The 23,887-nt window shown below is 38.2% G+C and overlaps 1 protein-coding gene across 1 annotated transcript in view; it reads left to right on the top strand.

Annotated features, from left to right (window-relative positions):
* Positions 1–23,887, top strand: part of UNC13C (unc-13 homolog C) — a 576,706-nt gene that overhangs the window by 270,188 nt on the left and 282,631 nt on the right. Inside the window, exon 13 of the mRNA XM_060294236.1 lies at positions 17,979–18,135. Within this exon, the coding sequence (XP_060150219.1) occupies positions 17,979–18,135 (157 nt within the window). The remainder of the gene's footprint in view (positions 1–17,978; positions 18,136–23,887) is intronic.

Raw genomic sequence — 23,887 nt, 5'->3', positions numbered from 1 at the left:
GTAAGGGTGTAGACATGGAGGGACCAGTCCAGGCACAGTTGAGGAGAGGTTTCAGAAAAAGCTGATAGGCAGCCTGAGGGTCCCATCCTTACTTGCTCTTCAACTTCCATCATTTCTCTAAACCCTACTTATTTCATTACTTTCCTGTCCCTCACCAGTGCCCAGATACTCAAAACCTCCATAACTGAGTTTGAGCAATCCATAGCATCTGTGAAAAGCTATGATGCTTTTGGCCAGAGGAGAAGTGATCTTTAAATATTTTAGCCCCTGTTTAGTGACAACAATGAATAAAATCACTGAAATGCATGCTAATCTGAATTTTCAAGAGCAAATGTGATAAATATTATTTTAGTGTATTTCTAACATTAGAAGTACAGATAGTCTTTCCTTTCATCTTACATTGTTTCTCTGAAATCTCTTCTAAGGATCTAAGAATCATTGTTTGCATTTTAGTGCTTGTTTCCAATCATACTGTTCCTATTTTCATAATAACTGATTTTTAAATCTTTTGAATCAGAGGCGTTTCCCATCCTTTGAAACCACAAGATGGGTGTGATTAGGCAGAATTGTCCATGGAAAGGCAGACGAGTTAGATCATTGTTTTGATGAAAACAAAAAATAAGACAATAGCAAGTGAGCTGAATCCAGATTTGTTATTTGAAATACAAATAATTTCCTAATATTTTGTTAACAGTATTTTGAGAATGAATGGTTGATAATGTAGCAGTTGCTTCAGCTGAAAACATGCCAGTAACTATCTCATTTTTGGCAATCTAAGCATCTTTCTGGAGTTTGTGACTAATTTTCCCATTGCATTGAAATTCCGTTTGTTAAATTGGTTTAACACTAACCCCATTTTCTGGCAAAAACAAAGTCAAGTGATTTTAACATTATTAATCCACTGTTTTTTAATCATGTCTTTTTGGGAAAATGTTAAACACTTTGAGAGATTATTCAGTAGTACTGTTTGACCTATTTTATTGAAGGTGTGCTTTTTGAGGGAATGGTTTGCTGCAGGGATATACTGAGTCATTTTAAATTGTTAATTGTACTTTTAATCCTGTTCCCCTCTCCCCTCTCCCCCTGGGAATAATTTAAGTAGTATTAGAACTGCAGCCTTAAAAGGAAATGATTTTCAAGGTGATGGTTAGAAGCAAGTAAGTTTGCCTTGACAGTAACCTTGCATAAAGAATGGGCACGCATAAACTCAGAGGCAAATACTGCCAAATTAAAGATCACATAGAAGTCTGTTAGCTGAAAACTCTCAAAGAGCAAAGGATGCCTCAGGATGACTCCCTTGTCCGCTGCTTCCTTGTCATCCCAACTAACCATTGGATCCAATGAACCAAATGTTGTTGGTACGGAAAAGTAATGTGTATGTGTAGGCCAGATGTGTTACCTGTATTCAGAGATTCATAGCATGTTAGAATATCTAATCCGTACAATCTTTAATAGCTCTTTGATTTTACAGATGGAGAAACTGAATCTAAGAGTGATTAAGTTACTTTTCTAAGGCCATAGAACAGGGAAAGGACTAGAATGAATCATCTCTATGCCATGGTACCTATAACTCTAAATTGACCACCAGTTATCCCTCCCTACCCACCCCCACTCCCCTCCACATACCAAAAAAAGCTTTTTGGTGACTATTTCTGCAAGATTTCTAGGAAATGTAGCCCCTAACCCTAATGAATATCTTTACTTCTTTGAAATTTGTCTCTTTTTTCTTTCTGTCCTTCACTCATCTAAGAAATGTGTACTTTGATGCATACTACTGAAGCTGAATCGGGCCTCTGGACCCCGACACCAAATTAAATCTTGGAGACAGAGTTTTGGGTGAAGCTGAAAAGAATAGCTTTACTGCTTTGCCAGTCAAAGGGGGCCACAGCGGGCTAATGGCCTCAAAACTGTGTGTCCCAACTTGAAGAGGGTAGTGAGGAGTTTTATAGTAATGGTTCAAAGAGGGCATGATCAGCTTGTGGACATTCTTCTGATGGGTTGGTGGTGAGGTAAGTGGGAGTCAGCATCATCAACCTTCTGGTTCAGTCTGGGGTCTCTGTGCTTGTGGGCAGCACACCATCCTTAACGGATAACTTCTCCCACCTGGTGGGGGTTTCAGTATCTACAAAACAGCTCAAAGATATTTTGTGTGCATCACTTGATGGGAAACTGGGACCCTGCCCCAAGGCTGCACTGTTGTTTCTCTTGACTGTTGGTTTCTCCCTTGCCTTGCATCCCCTCCCTTCCCTAATTAACAGCTGCTTGAATCTGCCCCTTGGAAGTCAGGGAGGGTCATGGAAGGCTGAAGGAAGCCTGTTTCCTGTAATCAAAGAAATGGGGGGACATAGAAAGACTTTTGTGCCCAGGAGACCCACAGGGCCCTGGTTGGTATCACGACTACCTATATTATATTGGCTGCCTAATCATTTATCATTTAGGGTTAAAAGTGAACGTGGAAAGGCAAGTTCAACATAAATTATTGGTTTGGTAATGACAACTGCTGTCCTTAACTTACCCAGCTCCTGGTCACAGTTTCTAAAAAAGGACAGATAATTTGTACCAACCAGGTGAAAGATTACACTTCTTAGAGTGACCTGAAAATCCTATTTCTGAGATTGTGTTTTATTTGTTTAGTTAATATCAAATGCTTAACATTTTAATCTTGGTATTCCAACTGATGGTTTATCTCCTGAGTCACTAATTCTATGAGGAACATTTTATTTATTTATTTATTTATTTATTTTGCGGTACGCGGACCTCTCCCATTGCGGAACACAGGCTCCGGACGCGCAGGCTCAGCGGCCATGGCTCACGGGCCCAGCCGCTCCGCGGCATGTGGGATCTTCCCGGACAGGGGCACGAACCCGTGTCCCCTGAATTGGCAGGTGGACTCTCAACCACTGCGCCACCAGGGAGGCCTCGAACATTTTAATATAAGTTCAAAAATGTGACAACTACTTCCTGAGTATTGTGTCTTTAATCTTTAGGTATATTGAGACATGTTCAACTAAGTTCTGACCAAATTTAGGAGGTTCATATTTATGAATTTGATCTATTTTCCTTTTAAAAAACAACAGAATTTTTGTTTACAGTTTTAATCTACCAAGAAAAACACCATAGTAATGATAATTTGATATTGAAACTGATGTAAAAATCTAATGGGAAGAACAATATTATTAAGTGAAATATTGGGTTTTTCTCATTCTCCTTTTTTTTTTTTACATCTTTAGTGGAGTATAATTGCTTTACAATGGTGTTAGTTTCTGCTTTATAACAAAGTGAATCAGTTATACATAGGTTCCCATATCTCTTCCCCCTTGCTTCTCCCTCCCACCCACCCTCCCTATCCCACCCCTCTAGGTGGTCACAAAGCACTGAGCTGATCTCCCTGTGCTATGCGGCTGCTTCCCACTAGCTAGCTATTTTACGTTTGGTAGTGTATCTATGCCCATGCCACTCTCTTGTTTTGTCACTTTTTCATATCTTCACCATTCGCAGCCCTGTATTTTGCATTAGGAAGTTATGAGCCAAGATCATTTCATTAATATCTTTAAAATTCTTGATATATTTTATTTACTGTACTAAAACTGGCATCTATTGCATAGTAATTTTATGGCATTTTTTGCATTTACTCATTATTCAGAAATTCGGTCTATGGTAAATTTTGAAAGAAAAAATTATTTTATGGGTGATTTGTTTAACTTCACAAAAATCTTACTTAATGATACATAAAGAATAATATAGGCTTTTTACATTACCTACTCTAAAGGTTTTGTGGCTTTCTTAGCAAAGCAAAGTACAAAAGAAATTTTTACTTTAGTCAAGCAAAAATTTTAAAAGGATTTGTATTACTTTGTTTCTATTGATGCTAAAAGTTACAAAGAGACATAAAATCAACAATAGAGCAAAAGTTGAATTAACATTTAAAAACTATAAATATATATATAACTAAAATATTTTTCTGATTATGGTAGTAAAACATGCTAATGGTAATTACTTTTAAAAATACAGGATATATATACACATATATATTATATTTTACATCTTTATTGGAGTATAATTGCCTTACAATGGTGTGTTAGTTTTTGCTTTATAATAAAGTGAATCACTTATACATATACGTATGTTCCCATATCTCTTCCCGCTTGCATCTCCCTCCCTCTCACCCTCCCTATCCCACCCCTCTAGGTGGTCACAAAGCACCGAGCTGATCCCCCTGTGCTATGCGGCTGCTTCCCACTAGCTAGCTATTTTACGTTTGGTAGTGTATATATATCCATGCCACTCTCTCGCTTTGTCACAGCTTACCCTTCCCCCTCCCCATATCCTCAAGTCCATTCTCTAGTAGGTCTGTGTCTTTATTCCTGTCTTACCCCTAGGTTCTTAATGACATTTTTTTTTCTTAAATTCCATATATATGTGTTAGCATACAGTATTTGTCTTTCTCTTTCTGACTTACTTCACTCAGTATGACAGACTGTAGGTCCATCCACCTCATTACAAATAGCTCAATTTCATTTCTTTTTAGGGCTGAGTAATATTCCATTGTATATATGTGCCACATCTTCTTTATCCATTCATCTGATAATGGACACTTAGGTTGATTCCATCTCCAGGCTATTGTAAATAGAGCTGCAATGAACATTTTGGTACATGACTCTTTTTCAATTATGGTTTTCTTAGGGTATATGCCCAGTAGTGGGATTGCTGGGTCATATGGTAGTTCTATTTGTAGTTTTTTAAGGAACCTCCATACTGTTCTCCATAATGGCTGTACCAATTCAAATTCCCACCAGCAATGGAAGAGTGTTCCCTTTTCTCCACACCCTCTCCAGCATTTATTGTTTCTAGATATTCTGATGATGGCCAATCTGACAGGTATGAGATGATATCTCATTGTAGTTTTGATTTGCATTTCTCTAACGATTAATGATGTTGAGCATTCTTTCATGTGTTTGTTGGCAGTCTGTATATCTTCTTTGGAGAAACGTCTATTTAGGTCTTCTACCCGTTTTTGGATTGGGTTATTTGTTATTGAGCTGCATTAGCTGCTTGTAAATTTTGGAGATTAATCCTTTGTCAGTTTCTTCATTTGCAAATATTTTCTCCCATTCTGAGGGTTGTCTTTTGGTGTTGTTTATGGTTTCCTTTGTTGTGCAAAAGCTTTTAAGTTTCACTAGGTTCCATTTGTTTGTTTTTGTTTTTATTTCCATTTCCCTAGGAGGTGGGTCAAAAAGAATCTTGCTGTGATTTACGTCATAGAGTGTTCTGCCTATGTTTTCCTCTAAGAGTTTGATAGTTTCTGGGCTTACATTTAGGTATTTAATCCATTTTGAGCTTTTTTTGTGTGTATGGTGTTAGGGAGTGATCTAATCTCATACTTTTACATGTACCTGTCCAGTTTTCCCAGCACCACTTATTGAAGAGGCTGTCATTTCTCCACTGTACATTCCTGCCTCCTTTATGAAAGATAAGGTGACCATATGTGCGTGGGTTTATCTCTGTGCTTTCTATCCTGTTCCATTGATCTATCTTTCTGTTTTTGTGCCAGTTCCATACTGTCTTGATTACTGTAGTTTTGTACTATAGTCTGAGGTCAGGGAGCCTGATTCCTCCAGCTCCGTTTTTCGTTCTCAAGATTGCTTTTGCTATTCGGGATTGCTTGTGTTTTCATACAAATTGTGAAATTTTTTGTTCTACTTCTCTGAAAAATGCCAGTGGTAGTTTGATAAGGATTGCATTGAATCTGTAGATTGCTTTGGGTAGTAGAGTCATTTTCACAATGTTGATCCTTCCAATCCAAAAACATGGTATATCTCTCCGTCTATTTGGATCATCTTTCATTTCTTTCATCAGTGTCTTATAATTTTCTGCATACAGGTCTTTTGTCTCCTTGGGTAGTTTTATTCCTAGATATTTTATTCTTTTTGTTGCAGTGGTAAATGGGAGTGTTTTCTTGATTTCACTCTCAGATTTTTCATCATTAATATATAGGAATGCCAGAGATTTCTGTGCATTTTGTATCCTGCCACTTTACCAAATTCATTGATTAGCTCTAGTAGTTTTCTGGTAGCATCTTTAGGATTCTCTGTATATAGTATCATGTCATCTGCAAACAGTGACAGCTTTACTTCTTCTTTTCCGACTTGGATTCCTTTTATTTCCTTTTCTTCTCTGATTGCTGTGGCTAAAACTTCCAAAACTATGTTGAATAAGAGTGGTGAGAGTGGGCAACTTTGTCTTGTTCCTGATGTTAGTGGAAATGCTTTCAGTTTTTCACCATTGAGGACGATGTTGGCTGTGGGTTTGTCATATATGGCCTTTATTATGTTGAGGAAAGTTCCCTCTATGCCTACATTCTGCAGGGTTTTTATCATAAATGGGTGTTGAATTTTGTCAAAAGCTTTCTCTGCATCTATTGAGATGATCACATGGTTTTTCTCCTTCAATTTGTTAATATGGTGTATCATGTTGATTTGCGTATATTGAAGAATCCTTGCATTCCTGGAATAAACCCCACGTGATCATGGTGTATGACCCTTTTAATGTGCTGTTGGATTCTGTTTTGTAGTATTTTGTTGAGGATTTTTGCATCTATGTTCATCAGTGATATTGGCCTGTAGTTTTCTTTCTTTGTGACATCCTTGTCTGGTTTTGGTATCAGGGTGATGGTGGCCTCGTAGAATAAGTTTGGGAGTGTTCCTCCCTCTGCTCTATTTTGGAAGAGTTTGAGAAGGATAGGTGTTAGCTCTTCTCAATATGTTTGATAGAATTCGCCTGTGAAGCCATCTGGTCCTGGGCTTTTGTTTGTTTGAAGATTTTCAATCACAGTTTCAATTTCAGTGCTTGTTCATATTTTCTATTTCTTCGTCTTGGCAGGTTGTGCATTTCTAAGGTTTTGTCCATTTCTTTCAGGTTGTCCTTTTATTGGCATAGAGTTGCTTGTAGTAATCTCTCATGATCTTTTGTATTTCTGCAGTGTCAGTTGTTACTTCTTTTTCGTTTCTAATTCTACTGATTTGAGTCTTCTCCCTTTTTTTCTTGATGAGTCTGGCTAATGGTTTACCAATTTTGTTTATCTTCTCAAAGAACCAGCTTTTAGTTTTATTCATCTTTGCTATTGTTTCCTTCATTTCTTTTTCATTTATTTCTGATCTGATTTTTATGTTTTCTTTCCTTCTGCTAACTTTGGGGTTTTTTTGTTCTTCTTTCTCTAATTGCTTTAGGTGTAAGGTTAGGTTGTTTATTTGAGATGTTTCCTGTTTCTTAAGGTAGGATTGTATTGCTATAAACTTCCCTCTTAGAACTGCTTTTGCTGCATCCCATAGGTTTTGGGTCATCGTGTCTCCATTGTTATTTGCTTCTGGGTATTTTTTTATTTCCTCTTTGAATTCTTCAGTGATCACTTCGTTATTAAGTAGTGTATTGTTTAGCCTCCATGTGTTTGTATTTTTTACAGATCTTTTCCTGTAATTGATATCTAGTCTCATGGCGTTGTGGTCAGAAAAGATACTTGATACAATTTCAATTTTCTTAAATTTACTAAGGCTTAACTTGTGACCCAAGATATGATCTATCCTGGAGAATGTTCCATGAGCACTTGAGAAAAATGTGTATTCTGTTGTTTTTGGATGGAATGTCCTATAAATATCAATTAAGTCCGTCTTGTTTAATGTATCATTTAAAGCTTTTTTTCCTTATTCATTTTCATTTTGGATGATGTGTGCATCGGTGAAAGTGGGGTGTTAAAGTCCCCTCCTATGAATGTGTTACTGTCGATTTCCCCTTTTATGGCTGTTAGTATTTGCCTTATGTATTGAGGTGCTCCTATGTTGGGTGCATAAATATTTAAAATTGTTATATCTTCTTCTTGGATTGATCCCTTGATCATTATGTATATCCTTCTTTGTCTCTTCTAATAGTGTTTATTTTAAAGTCTGTTTTGTCTGATATGAGAATTGCTACTCCAGCTTTCTTTTGGTTTCCATTTGCATGGAATATCTTTTTCCATCCCCTTACCTTCAGTCTGTATGTGTCTCTAGGTCTGAAGTGGGTCTCTTGTAGACAGCATATATATGGGTCTTATTTCTGTATCCATTCAGCCAATCTGTGTCTTTTGGTGGGAGCATTTAGTCCATTTACATTTAAGGTAATTATCGATATGTATGTTCCTATTCCCATTTTCTTAATTGTTTTGGGTTCATTATTGTAGGTCTTTTCCTCCTCTTGTGTTTCCTGCCTAGAGAAGTTTCTTTAGCAGTTGTTGTAAAGATGGTTTGGTTGTGCTGAACTCTCTCAGCTTTTGCTTGTCTGTAAAGGATTTAATTTCTCCATCAAATCTGAACGAGATCCTTGCTGGGTAGAGTAATCTTGGTTGCATGTTCTTCTCCTTCATCACTTTACATATGTCCTGCCGTTCCCTTCTGGCTTGCAGAGTTTCTGCTGAAAGATCAGCTGTTAACCTTATGGGGATCCGCTTGTGTGTTATTTGTTGTTTTTCCCTTGCTGCTTTTAATATGTTTTCTTTGTATTTAATTTTTGACAGTTTGATTATTATGTGTCTTGGCATATTTCTCCTTGGATTTACCCTGTATGGGACTCTCTGTGCTTCCTGGACGTGATTAACTATTTCCTTTCCCATATTAGGGACGTTTTCAACTATAATCTCTTCAAATATTTTCTCAGTCCCTTTCTTTTTCTCTTCTTCTTCTGGAACCCCTATAATTCGAATGTTGATGCGTTTAATGTTGTCCCAGAGGTCTCTGAGACTGTCCTCAGTTCTTTTCATTCTTTTTTCTTTATTCTGCTCTGCAGTAGTTATTTCCACTATTTTATCTTCCAGGTCACTTATCTGTTCTTTTGCCTCAGTTATTCTGCTATTGATCCCATCTAGTGTATTTTTAATTTCATTTATTGTGTTGTTCATCGTTGCTTGTTTCATCTTTAGTTCTTCTAGGTCCTTGTTAAATGTTTCTTGCATTTTGTCTGTTCTATTTCCAACATTTTGGATCATCTTTACTATTATTATTCTGAATTCTTTTTCAGGTAGACTGCCTGTTTCCTCTTCATTTGTTAAGTCTGGTGGGTTTTTATCTTGCTCCTTCATCTGCTGTGTGTTTTTCTGTCTTCTCATTTTGCTTATGTTACTGTGTTTGGGGTCTCCTTTTTGCAGGCTGCAGGTTCGTAGTTTCCGTTGTTTTTGGTGTCTGTCTCCAGCGGCTAAAGTTGGTTCAGTGGGTTGTGTAGGCTTCCTGGTGGAGGGGACTAGTGCCTGTGTTCTGGTGGATGAGGCTGGATCTTGTCTCTCTGGTGGGCAGGTCCACTTCTGGTGGTGTGTTTTGGGGTGTCTGTGGACTTATTATGATTTTAGGTAGCCTCTCTGCTAATGGGTGGGGTTGTGTCCCTGTTTTCCTAGTTGTTTGGCATAGGGTGTCCAGCACTGTAGCTTGCTGCTCATTGAGTGAAGCTGGGTGCTGGCATTGAGATGGAGATCTCTGGGAGATTTTCGGCGTTTGGTATTATGTGGAGCTCGGAGGTCTCTTGTGGTCTAGTGTCCTGAAGTTGGGTCTCCCACGTCAAAGGCAGAGCCCTGACGCCTGGCTGGAGCACCAAGAGCCTTTCATCCACACGGCTCAGAATAAAAGGGAGAAAAAGAAGAGAGAAAGAGAGGAATGTAGGAAGGGAGGGAGGGAAAGAAAGAAAGAAGATAAAATAAAGTAAGATAAAATAAAATAAAGTTATTAAAATAAAAAATAATTTTTAGGAAAAAAATTTTTTTTTAAAGAATAAAAAAGGCGGACGGATAGAACCCTAGGACAAATGGTGGAAGCAAAGCTATACAGACAAAATCTCACACATAAGCATACACATACACACTCACAAAAAGAGTTAAAGGGGAAAAATCATAAATCTTGCTCTCAAAGTCCACCTCCTCAATTTGGGATCATTCCTTGTCTATTCATGTATTCCACAGATGCAGGGTACATCAAGTTGATTGTGGAGCTTTAATTCGCTGCTTCTGAGGCTGCTGGGAGAGATTTCCCTTTCTCTTCTTTGGTCTCACAGCTCCCGGGGCTCAGTTTTGGATTTGGCCCCGCCTCTGCGTGTAGGTTGGCGGAGGGCGTCTGTTCTTCGCTCAGACAGGACAGGGTTAAAGGAGCCGCTGATTCGGGAGCTCCGGCTCACTCAGGCGGGGAGGAGGGAGGGGCACGGAGTGCCGGGTGAGCCTGCGGTGGCACAGGCTGGTGTGATGTTGCACCAGCCTGAGGCACATCGTGCGTTCTCCCGGGGGAGTTGTCCCTGGATCCCGGGACCCTGGCAGTGGCGGGCTGCACATGCTACCTGGAAGGTGGGTGTGGATAGTGACCTGTGCTTGCACACAGGCTTCTTGGTGGAGGCAGCAGCAGCCTTAACGTCTCATGCCCGTCTCTGGGGTCCGGGCTGTTAGCCGCAGCTCGCGCCCATCTCTGGAGCTCCTTTAAGCAGCGCTCTTAATCCCCTCTCCTCGTGCACCAGGAAACAAAGAGGGAAGAAAAAGTCTCTTGCCTCTTCGGCAGGTCCAGACTTTTCCCCGGACTCCCTCCTGGCTGGCCGTGGTGCACTAACCCCCTTCAGGCTATGTTCACACCGCCAACCCCAGTTCTCTCCCTGCGCTCCAACCGAAGGCGGAGCCTCGGCTCCCAGCCCCGCCTGCCCTGGCGGGTAAGCAGACAAAGCCTCTCAGGCTGTTGAGTGCCAGTCGACATCGATCCTCTGTGCGGGAATCTCTCCGTTTTGCCCTGTGCACCCCTGTTGCTATGCTCTTCTCCGTGGCTCCGAAGCTTCCCCCCTTCCGCCACCCGCATTCTCTGCCCGCAAATGGACTTCCTAGTTTGTGGAAACCTTTCTTCCTTCACAGCTCCCTCCCACTGATGCAGGTCCCGTCCCTATCCTTTTGTCTCTGTTTATTCTTTTTTCTTTTGCCCTTCCCACGTATGTGTGGAGTTTCTTGCCTTTTGGGAGGTCTGAGGTCTTCTGCCAGCATTCAGTAGGTGTTCTGTAGGAGTTGTTCCACGTGTAGATGTATTTCTTGTGTATCTGTGGGGAGGAAGGTGATCTCCGCGTCTTACTCTTCTGCCATCTTCCCCTCTGAAAAAAAAAGGACATATTTTTTTAAATAACAAAAGTTTGTAGCTCCACCGAGAGATGACACTGTGACCATTTTATTTGGTTATTTTTGTTGTATAAATGTGTGTGTGTGTGTGCATGCACACACAAGCGCTTGTATGTCTGTTGAGATAATAATGTACAAAGATGTTTGCATCCTGCTTGTTTGGCAACTTACAGGGTCCTTTGAATCAGTATTTGTAGACCACCAGCGTGTTACCAGTACTCACCTGCAGATCTTATAATGGCAGGTGAGCCTCTAAAAAGGTTCCCTGTGTGCCATGACTTTATTCTAATGCAGTTTGCTTTTAGATTGGGCAAAGATATTTACCTGCTCCTATTGGTGGGCTCTTTAAGTATGAGAGCTGGATTTCTTTTCCTGGATAATGTAAACAACTTGTGAATTCTTGTCTTGCTAGAGCAGAACAGAAGAGGTTAGAGTTAATCCCCACGGTATACTGTTCCCGGTATTCTTCCAACCCTTTCTTCTAACTAGCTTCTAATCCCGTTGCCCATTCCCTATTGCACAGGCTGTATTGCAGTCTTGGGAGTTGTGTACTCTTTAATGGATGTAAAGTGAGAAGGTGTGGGAAACACGTGACAGCTTTATTGCATCTGGAAGCCATTACCATGGAATAGGAAAGTGATCAAAAGCCTTGCTGGCCAGCCGCCTAGGCCTCGCATTTCTGATATGGGGGTGTACAGTGTATGGTTCCCAGAAATATCTTCCTGTTTCTTCTCTAGTCAGGTGAATATTTTAGGAGTTTAGACCAGGATAGTCACCGAATATCTCTCAGTCTATCCAGCTGCCCTAAACTTAGGCAAAGTCCCTCCCAGAAATAGGGAAACCTTTGATTGATACCCCTAATTTCCAGTGCTGCTATGACTTTACATCATTTATTTTTGTTTTCATGGCCTTTTCCATGGGAGGTTCAGAGGGGTAGATCATGAACAGCTGGGTACCTTGCATCATACCCCAGAAGTCATCTCAGTTAAATCTGAATCAAAAAGTACAATATTTCTGTCCGGTCTCTAAGATGAATGCATGCCTAATGCTCTGGAAAATTTAAAATACTGCTCTCAGTGTACCAGTTAAAATCAGAATACAGTTCACTTTCAGAGTTGTGATCATTATGGCATTATCTGCTATGCACTTCAGCCCAATGTTCACAAAGCACTTGGATGTTGTGATAAACTGTCATACTCAAAGTAAACAAGCACATGTCCTATACACTAACGCTACATAAATACCGTTAACTCATATCGCTGTCACTTGTTTTCATTAAATACTATGGGCCAACTCCTGTGTACAAGAAAACACTATGCTAGAAGTGGGCTGGATTAGATGACAATTAAGCATGAACTAAACACATTCTGGAAGAAACAGATACATACACAAGTAATACACAACGTTAGAGAGGGAGGAGGATAAATTAAGAGAAGATCACCCTGGTGGTTAAGAAAGATGCTTCGGAGCTTACATTGCCTGAACTCTAATCCTTAATCATCTCACTGCTCTGTGACCTTAGGGAGAAAACAATTAGAAAAGGAAAGAAATATTTAATTACAACAAGTACAGAGAGGGAATGAGACTTTAGAAGCACTGGCAAAACCAAACCAAACAAAAACGTAACATTCCTAAGGCTACCTAGTTTACATGGTGTTCTTATGCTGTTCTTGGTGGAAACAGCAGCTTTCCACCTGGTTTTAATACTTTCAGAGGTCATATAATGAGATTTAATACATTTTCAGATATAGCATGGCTAAACTCCAGTTCAAAACTGTTTTGTTAGGAAGTTCAGGTTTTAGAGAAATATTTGAGGTTTTATATTTTGGAGACCAGAAATAATGTGATTCTGTGATTTTCAGATTATCTCAAGGTGGAAAATATTTTGTTCCTTATGACTGTGGTATATGAAGGGCTTAGTCATATTGAAGTGGGGCAGAAATGTCATTTTTTGCTTCTACACCTCCTAAATTGTTTTTCTGCTTCCAATACCTACTCATTTCAATCCATTTTTACACCCTTTCAGAGTCATCTTTCTAAATTCATCTGACAGTATCCCCTCCCTCTGTGAGAAGTTCAGCTAACTCTGTGTAGTTCACATGAGAAAGTCAAAGCTCCTTAGCTAAAGACCAACAAAATCTATCCTTGATCCATTTTTCCTTGGTCATCTTCTGCTACTTCTCACTTTTCATCCTATTCCGTCTCGGTGCAACCCCGTTACTCCACTAACACTGATGTTGTTGCTGTCACAATGATGTTTATTTGTCAAGTTCAATAGTTATTTTATGTCCTTATAAGACTCTTTCAGTGCACCTATCAGCATCAATCATCCTTCATCCTTCAAACCTCCTATTCCAATGTTTTCCCTAATTCCATTGCCCTGGCTTTCCTTTGACCTACTTTTTTTTTTTTTTAAAGGACATACTTTTAAAAAAATCTATTTATTATTTATTTTTGGCTGCATGGGGTCTTCGTTGCTGCGCATGGGCTTTCTCTAGTTGCAGCGAGGGGGGCTGCTTTTCATTGCTCTGCGCGGGCTTCTCATTACAGTGGCTTCTCTTGTTGCGGAGCACAGGCTGTAGGTGTGCGAGCTTCGGTAGTTGTGGCATGTGGGCTCAGTAGTTGTGGCACCCAGGCTTAGTTGTTCCACAGTATGTGGGATCTTCCTGGACCAGGGCTCAAACCTGTGTCCCCTGCATTGGCAGTCAGATTCTTAATCACTGCACCACCAGGGAAGTCCCTATCATTTTAAGTTTGATCCCAGTCATAGAATTTACTTATTCGTCTTCCACTAGTCCCTTATATATCGGTGTTTCCCAGGTTTCATTTCCTGACACTGTTCTTCATTCTGTATAATTCCCCTGGATGATCTTACCCATTTTCGTGGTTTTGAAATGATCCCCAGATCTAAGTGTCCAGCCCAGGTCTCCAGTAACCCAGTGGACATTACTTTATGGAAATCCTACAAGCACCTTAAGCTCAAACTCGACTGGACACATGACCCGACCTTACAACCCCTTTTTCTCCTTTATAGTTCCCAGCTCACTGGGCAGAAGCACCCCTCACCCAGTCTTCCACACCGAAGCCTTGGAACTTCATCACTTCTCTTTCTCCTCTTTCACTCCGTATCAAGCACTGAGTCCTGACAGTTTTCCTCTCTTAATATTTTTAAAATATATTCCCTCCTCCCTATCTCTACAGCTACTGTCTTAGTTCAGACACCCATCATCTCTTCCCTTTATAGCCTTCTAATTGGACTCTTTTCTCAGTCTCACCTTCCTTAAGCCATCCTCCTAAAATCCCCTCCCACCAAATCTATCTTAAACTCAACTCTGATGATGTCACTTCCTACCCCATGTAAACAATGAGAGATTGTTGGAGGTAATTTTTCACTTATATTGACTCTAAGATTTTGAGTTTTGAGTTTTGTTTGAAAAAATCTTCTGACCTATATAATAGGTCCAGCTTGCCTACCATATTGCACAAGACTATCGTACATACCCCTCACTTTGCCTCTGGTCATATAATGGTCTAGAATGTGCTCCTGGAAATTTGGGCTCCACCAGCCTAAAATTGCTAGGGTTCATTGTAAACAATATTTTGTTTCTTTCCATTGTGTCTTGGTTTTAATTATTCCATTCCTTTGGAATATTTATATTCTTTATCTATCAGCAATAGCAAGCCCTGTGCTCGCTCTGGCTATCTCTTAGTCATACATTAACTGTTAGCCCAGCATCATTTCAAGAAGTCTTCCTAGACAGCGCCCCCACCACCAGGGTACAATACACACACTCTAATTTGGTGTTTCATAGCACTGTTATGCTTTTCTTTTTCATAACTTTCTCAAAATTGTATTACATTTCTTGTGTCACTGATTCTCCCACTAATCTGTAAGTAAACTCATTACTGTATACCCAGTATCTAATAGAGTATCTGGCTTTCAGACATGTTCAGTAAATACCTATCAAAGTAAATTCTAGGGACACTAAACTCTCCACTCTACCATGGCCATTACGTAATCACTCATCCTCTAGACCTTGACTCAGATGTTTCCCTCTGACTTCTCCTATACTAGGTTCACCACTAGTGGACTCAACTCAACCTTTGCACCTTTGCCATCCATCTCCAGGCCTCATTCCTCCATCCCATGGCCCACTCAAACCCTTACATACCTCTGTAACAGCACTTTCTCTTGTGTAACAAAATGAGGTTTTAATGTGCATGCCTCTCAATTAGGGTATACATTAATTTTTTACACCAGGACCATGTTTTAATCAACTCAAAATCCCTATCAGGAAGAATAGTCCGAGAAATATAGTAAAGGTATAGTTGTTAAAGGGAGAATACTTTGCCCAGATGCCTTTAACATTAAAAAAAAAATGAATGAAAGGTTAAAGAGTGGAAAAACAATAGAATCAATTATAATTCTATTTTTCATGAATTCTGATAAGAGAAAGTATTATAATTATACTATTTGGCTATAAATTGAATTTATTTTTTAGAGAACAGCAGTGTGAATGGCAGTTTATTTTCCTGTTTTCTAATTGTTTATGAATAATATGTATTAACATTAAATTATAAACACATAGCAAATATTTCATTAAACTAAGAAACTCTAAATTACATTTATTTACATAGCTTTTTGCCTATATTACCCATAACTTTTCATATCTAACATAAATTATTTGTTAAACCTCTCATTTTGGTTATAAAACATTGCTTTGGGATTGCAAAGCCACAGTTTCATAGGGCATTTTCATCATTAAGATATTGGCTGAATCAAGTCAAAGTATAAAATAGACAAAGCTTGGTTGTTGATATCCCTGGTCTTCCCATATGGCACTCATTTTTCCCTAAGATGCCTTATAATTGCATCATCTTCAAAATAGAACTTTCTATTTCACTTATCATATTCACACCGTGGAACGCCTTAAGCAGAATATTCATATGTTCCTCCATTGTTCTACTTAAAGTACCTGCTAAGCTGTTGCTACTGCTCTTACCGGACAACAAAAATCACAGGGTGGCAGCTGCAAGCAGTACAGACTAAGTAACACACCTGCATTAGGAGAATACTCATTCTGGTTTAAAACCAAGAACAAGATTATTCATTCTGGTGACCTCCAGAATCCTTTAAATAGATAATGCATGCTGAGGAAAATAAACTTCTGGTCTTTGAGTTCCTCACCAGTTTATTTTGACAGTTGGTGATTGTCTGTCTCTTGTTCCCACCTAGGTATGTATATTTCCCTTTTGCCATCTCCCACACTATCCCATTTAGGCATTGCATATTCCATATCTCTTGACCTCTGACTTGGGTCTAACAAATCTAATTATTTGACAGTTATGGAAAAAGAAAGAAATGTGATACCATATGCTAGTTTTTATTTAATTTCTATTTTTAATATATTTATGTCACTTATGGTATTCTTAATAGATATAAATTATAAGTAGTGTATAATAAAGTCAAAATATGCATCATTTACCTAAAAGAAGAAAGTAGTGATCATCTAATTCCAGGGTTACATCACACAGATCATGTAACTCTCATGGCATACTTTGCTCTTCATGATCCTCAAAGATCCGTGTTTAAAAATGTAGCCTAGGGCTTCCCTGGTGGCGCAGTGGTTGAGAGTCCACCTGCTGATGCAGGGGACACGGGTTTGTGCCCCAGTCCGGGAGGATCCCACATGCCGTGGAGCCGCTGAGCCTGCGTGCCCAGAGCCTGTGCTCCGCAACGGGAGAGGCCACAGCAATGAGAGGCCCACGTACCGCAAAAAAAAAATTTAGCCTACATTTATTAGCTAATCGAAGTTAGATGAGTGGCCTGGCTAAAGTCTAAGAAAAGCAACATTTCCAGGACCTCCATCCATTTCTTTTGAGCTGCCACTTGGAGCATTTATTTATGTGGGTACATTCTGTGCTTGTGTTCAATAATACAAAATTCAGAGATGCCTTGGTGTTGGATAAATTACTGCGATATTAGAGCAAAATAGGATCAGATTAGGTAATGAAAATTTCTTTCTTCCATGGGTATTTTATCTTTTCACTTTTATCACAAGTTGTGCTTTCAATTTTTAAGTTTTTTGTTAGAATTCAAATGAAACAAGTTTTCCTGAGAGAAGTAATGGAATTGAACACTTGATGCTTCCGATGTCTGTAAATGATACTGTTATTCAATGTTTAAAAGAAATGGTCTTTAAGCATAAAGCTGGCATAATTCAGTTTGTCTTCACTGTTCATTTGTTTGCTTAATTAAATTCTGGCTTTAGCAAAACCTCAATAAACAAACTGCTTGTGGAAGATACTCCTTAATAACAAAAGCTCACAAACTGGACTGAGGTCAGATGTTAAGTTGACTTGTTCAGTCAGTGTGCAATGAAAGGAGGGCCTCTTGTTTACCTTATCGGTGTGAGAGGAATACAAGTGTGAAAGAACATTCTGGTTGCAATTCAGCATTTCAGGAGCTGAAGTAATTGAGGACAGTTACCAGAGAAAGGGAAACTCCTGGATTATTGCTTTTCGACAGTGTTAGATTCCACTGGAAATTGCACTTTTTGTATGTACACACAGCACTCCCAGTTGAAAGAAATTATGCACATATCCTTGCGGCAAATCACATTCTAATTAAGCCACTTCACATTTGTGAATGAGAAGTTTTTAAAAGGCTGAAATTGCTTTCTCTTTCAATTAGTAATTGTAAGAGTTTTCTCTCCTTTTCATAGATAGAGTAGAGGAATTACTTAATTGCTGACGTTAGAGGATACACTGCTATGTGAATTAATTAGATTCTCTTTTTAAAGCACTTAATGTTTTTGTCTTGCAGGCACTTTTCATGTCTGTCTTCTAAATACATGTGCCCCGGTGTCCCTGCTGTAATGAGTACCTTGCTGGCAAATATAAATGCTTTCTATGCTCACACAACTGTTACAACAAATGTACAGGTTTCTGCCTCAGATCGATTTGCCGCTACCAACTTTGGTGTAAGTATTATTTTTTGAACTTGAAAATTCCTCATAACTTATGGGACTTAGATTTTCAAGGAGCTTTGGATTCCAGATATTCTTAGAATCTTACTGCAGAATGTACATCTTAAGGAGTATCTCTTAGTGTAATAGACTAAAGCTTAAAGTTTATTTGAAACATGTTCAGTGAAATACCTTTATTTGACAGTCAGTAGGTATCTTCATTAGATTAAATCTTCATATCGGGAATGGCTTTTCCAATGGAGGAAAACATAACGTTTTGTGACAGAGTACTAGGATCTATAGAAAATCCTCCATGTAAGCAAATTTGGGATTAACCATGGAAGATATCATTCCCTCGTAAATGTGAGCTCAGTTGGCTTCTCTGGAGCCTTTTGAGTTCCATTTGCACTTCCTATTGGTTTCTACTGGTACTGATGGATAAAGGCATATCATCTAAGTAAAAAAAATGTTAGGTGTATAAAGAAGCCAAGAAAACTATCTGTATCTAGTCAAAACTGTCCACCTGACAATCAAATGCATCAAGAACACACTGAAAAGTAAAAATGCAGGATCCTAAGGAGTCTCAAGTATTTATCTGATGTACCTGGTGCTGGAACCCATTCTCCATAAGCATAATTCAATTGAAATTGACAAGACTAGAAATAGGATATAAATAAACAGTAATTCCAGTAAAGTGGTGAAGATCTAAGCTGAGAATTAGTGGAGATGGGGTAGGAAGGACAAATTCCAGAGCTTTTCAGGGCATAGAATCAACAGCACTTGCTGTCTTTAGGTATGTGAACAGTGAGAGAAAGGGAAAGATGCCTGGAAAGATTCCCAAGGTTTTCACCAGGGCAGTTGGTAGGCGGTAGCTCTGTTCAATAACCCTGTGAGACAGGTAGTTCTGTACTCATTTGTTTGTGGAGGAAACTAAGATCCATTGTATGAAGGTGATTTCCATGACACCATAGTTACTCTTTTCACTGCACTTCCAAATCGGTTCACTGAATAGATTTGTGTTATTGATCATGTTGTTAGAAATCAAATTTTGAGGTGTGTGTCATAAAGTAGAAACAAATGAGACCCAGCTAATAAAAGGGTGTAAAGGCAATAGGGGAAAAAATGTGCTGCTATGTTTACTCTTTTCTTGTTCTTTTCATTTAAAAGAAAACACATGTGAAGTATGTGAGATCAGTTGGAATGAATTAAAAGAAAAAGTAATTGTTATTTAACGACAGTCAAAATAAATACTGGTAGAAGAGAACACTATCTGGGTTAAGAGTCATGGGGTTTGAGTTTGTACTCAAATTTAACAAGTCAGTTCAGTCATTCAAGCCTCAATATCTCAATATGTTCAATGAGGGTAGAAATTATTGCTCTGACATGTTTCTCAAATTTAAGATGAAAATCAAATGAAGTAAAAGATAAGCTAGTTTCTAAGAGTTGAAAGTGCTCTATAAATATAAGGTATGAGGATTTCATCTCTCCTGCCTGTCTTCTACTGTTGTTAGACAGATTGGCTCTTGTAAGAGCTGAGACCAAAGAAAATTCCCTAGTCAGCTCAACAAAATACTATTATGACCATCACCAGATCATAGAATAGTTTTTGTTATAAAAACCTCATGAAATTGTTTTGCTTTTAATATTCTGCCTGGGTATACTGTAGAGAATAAGCCAACCTTGTGGAACACTGAGCCTTTCTACCTCTGAGAAAGAAGATGTGTTTATATGACTAATTTCCATAAAAGCTACCTGGAGGAAAATGAGATAGTATGCTCCTTTACTTCATGCTGACCCACAGAAGAGAAGCCAGATTGATTTCACTACTTTGCAGTGTTTCAGTAGCAGCATAGTTATAACAAAGTTCACTTTGTAAATCAAATAACGTATTGTAGGACAGGGTCAAAAAAGAAATCTTTCTTCAGACTACATCTTGATAAGTTAGTGATTTGATGTGTAAATTTGATTAAATTTTTCTCTACCTATTGAAAATAATGCTAGTTGCTCAGTCAAATATAATAAGTATAAAGCTTCCCACCTTCACTTGGCCTGAAGTTCTTATTTACCTGACTTCTGAAGTTGATACTGTCACTTGTGAATCAGGCAGGAACACTATTATATTGGCCCCTTTTTATCTTTCCCAAAGGTGTAATCCAGACATTTTTGAATCTCAAAAAATAAACCAGTGGAAAAGTTTTCTTACCTATGAGGACTGTAAAACAAACAAATATTTAAGAAAAGTAAATCATTACTCTTTCCAATCCAAACTTTTTGTGTGCAAATGTTATTTAAAGTCATGCTTTGGATGAAAAATGTTCAAGAATAAAGTGAAAAGAACAGAACCATTGAGTGTGGAGATGAGAGAGAAGCAAAGTTTGCTGAGGAAAATGATTAGAGAAATTGGGTAAAAATGATGAGAAAAATCTGACGTTATTAAAGACAAGGTAAAAATATTTTAAGAAAAGAGGAATATATTGCATTGTCAGCTGTTGCAAAAAGTTCAAGTAAGATGGCGAAAGGAATGAGCCTGTTGGCGTTGGCAATTAGGAGGTCATTGCTAAGTGAAGCAGTTGAGGTTAAAGCCTAATTTCATAGAGATCTTCAATGAATGGCATGTATGAATAGCTGTGTCAATTAGGGTTCATTTATTCCCTAAAATATAATGCAGTCATTTAAAAAATCAAACTTTTAAAGAAAAGTGTATATAATTGAGCAATGCCCATTAAAAATGACAAATGAAAATATATACATATAAAAATCTATATATAATCTAATTCCAACATTGAACACACACACACACACTCTCACACACACACACACACACACACACATATACATATACATATATATATATACGGGTTTAGAAACAAGCCTGAAAGAAAATGTGCCAAAATGCCAATAGTGTAGCCACTTGGTGGGATTACAGCTAATATTTTCTTGTTTTTGTTTTGTATTCATCTTTATACTAAAGTTGTACATTTTTCTATATTGTATTTTATAATAATGATTAAAAGAGGGAAAGTGGGTGATGAAATAGAGACTAACCTGTTAAGCAACTTGAATGAGAAGGTAAGAGAGAGATTGGTCAAGAGTGAGAAGGTTTTACCATGAAAAAAGAGATGTTACTTTTACTGTGTGGTTAGGTAGGAGTTTTTATTATTTAATAAGATAAATTTTAACATATTTATAGATTGTTAGGACAGGAACTAGCTGCAAGAATGAAGTTGCAAATTTATCAGATGGAGAATAAGTGATATAATAACATCTCAGAGGAGAAAGAAGTAAATGTAGTCAAGAGGATGGAAGGAGGGACATTCTTTGGAATAAGAAAGGACAAGTTCCTATTCTGAAATTTGAGGAAATGGTGTGTGAGTCCTTGCAGAGAATGCTAAGCTTCTGATATAGGAGTGAAAAGTTGATGGAATCGTACTGTATTTCCCTAATCTTCTCTGTGGTTGTTTACAGGACAAGAAATGCTTATATATAAGACAAGGGCTATGATAGAGATGCACAAGGTAGAGGAGGCTGGAAAAAGGGAAGGGAATAGAAAGACAAATGCTTCAGGATCACATAAGAGGAATTCCTAGCATAAATCTGTTGTTACAACAATTCGTGTGGCTGTGAGTTTTTCTCAGAATTTCTCAGCATTCAGATTCTGATGTAGTAACATATAGCAGAAGGTTGAAATTTCCCCCACACACAAAAAATAGAGATGATCGAAGGGTTAGGGAATTAGCATATAGGTGACACTAGCAAAAGAAAGTTGAAGTGATTCACCATGGGATCTAGGTTTGATAAGTGGCACCATGATAGAGACAGAGATAAAGGATTTGGGTAGGAACATCATCCATGTAGTTAAGATTTCAAAGGGGGAAGCCTCAGGTCCAAGATGTATCTCTAGGAGTAGGTTGTTGAAAACTGAGTGTAAAAACGGTGGTGTACTGGAGCTAGTTTGTACCTGCTAACAGGCAGTGATTGCTGAATTTTTAGGACTATTGCAGGCTGGTTGTTGAGTACAGCCTTCTTGAAACTGGAAATACTGAGAGTATTTATACCATGAAAACTGTCAAATGCTAAAAATCAAGGCTTTTTTCTTTTGGAGAGATGGTTTTGTTGCACACCCTTGAATGCAGAGATTGCTGGGAGTCAAGATTATCAAAGAACTTGATTGGATAAAACATCTCCATGGGTGTTGAAAACACCGTGGGTAGAGCAAGAATTGGAAAGGAAGAAAACTCCATGAGGTGGGGGTCAGTTTTTCAACTTTGAAGAAAAGTCTTTAGGAAACTTATTTAGTTAGTTATCTTAAGACACAAATAGCAAATTATTAGTAAAATTGATGTTTAGCTCAATTTTTTCTTGAGCATAGATACCCTCTGACATAGCCAGTGCCCTGCAAAAACAAGTATGCTAATAAATATTTCCTTTTCATTACAGGTATTCTTTTATTTGGTTGCTTGTTCATTCAAGACATATTTATGTGATACCTCATTTAAGGCACTATGGCAGGTAGTAGAGGGACTGGAAGATAAATGTTTACCTCTGTTCTCTGGGTACTCTAATGGGATAGTCACCTAACCATGTGTAACAGTAACCATAAATCACTCCCCAAATGGGATAAATGTCAAAGGAGTTCATACTTGTAAATTTGCTTTGAGATTGAGGAGGAGAAAGTGATGGATACTCTTCAGAGGCTCATGGAAGCTTGCCAAAAGGAACAGTGCTTTTAGGAATGAGTAGTATTTTTCAAAGTCCAAGAAGTAGAAGGAAAACTACCTTAGGTCTTTGAAGTAAAGACAAGGAGAAGATACAAAACTAAGTTCAAAGTGTGTGTAAGGTAGCCTGCCTAGTGAATAGTGCAGATAGAATAAAAGATGGAAATATAAGAGAACATTGTGTTACTGGATTGATATTAGATTGCTGAGGCCGTTTAATGCCCACTCAGATGTTTGGACTTCATTCTTGAGGCATCGTGTAGAATCTGATTGAATTTCTGATTTAGAAAGGTCACTCTGTAGAGGAAATGTTGCAGAGGGGAGAGATAGAATGTATATCAGACAGCAATTCAACTATACGGTGATGGATGGGAACTAGATTTGTGGTGGTGATTGCTTTCTAGTGTATACAGATGTCAAATTATAATACTGTTTGCCTGAAACTTATATAATAATTTTAAAAAATCAGCACTTCCTCCTGCTCACACAGCCATGCCCAGCATATGTGTTCCTTTTCCAAATCCCTGGGAAACCCGAACTTTCTGATAAAGTGACAGGAAATGCTTACAATCATAGAAAATGCAAAAAAAAAAAATGATGTCTAAAACAATTTGCAAAAAAAAAAAGAAAAGAAAATGCTCTAAAAATAAAAAAGGGAGGTTAGGACCTAGTGTCAAGAAGAAGCTTGTCTAAAGTTTAGTCAGACTGAGAGAAACGTTAGGCTTTCATGCTCAGTGAACAGTAATATCTCAGTGCTTTTCAAGTTTACCTATTAAGTGACTTCTTATATACTCTTTGAATTTATGTCATCTATTAGTGTGTCATTGATAGCATTGTTTCAGTGGCATTTTATAATTTTATGGTATCTCTATTGGTATGAATATTAATCTCAAATCAACAAGAAATGCAAATGTATTTCCAGTATGTTCATATGATTAGCATTAATTAAATTATAAAAAACTTATCAAAATAGCTTACACATTAATTCTACTTGAAATGTTTCTGTTCTGCTTAAAGAATGACTGCTTTCGATAGGATCTGGAAAAAACTTT

Source organism: Globicephala melas, chromosome 2 (genome assembly GCF_963455315.2).
Source record: "Globicephala melas chromosome 2, mGloMel1.2, whole genome shotgun sequence".
In the NCBI taxonomy this organism is placed as follows: Eukaryota; Metazoa; Chordata; class Mammalia; order Artiodactyla; family Delphinidae; genus Globicephala; species Globicephala melas.
This window is presented reverse-complemented; position numbering and strand designations above follow the sequence as displayed.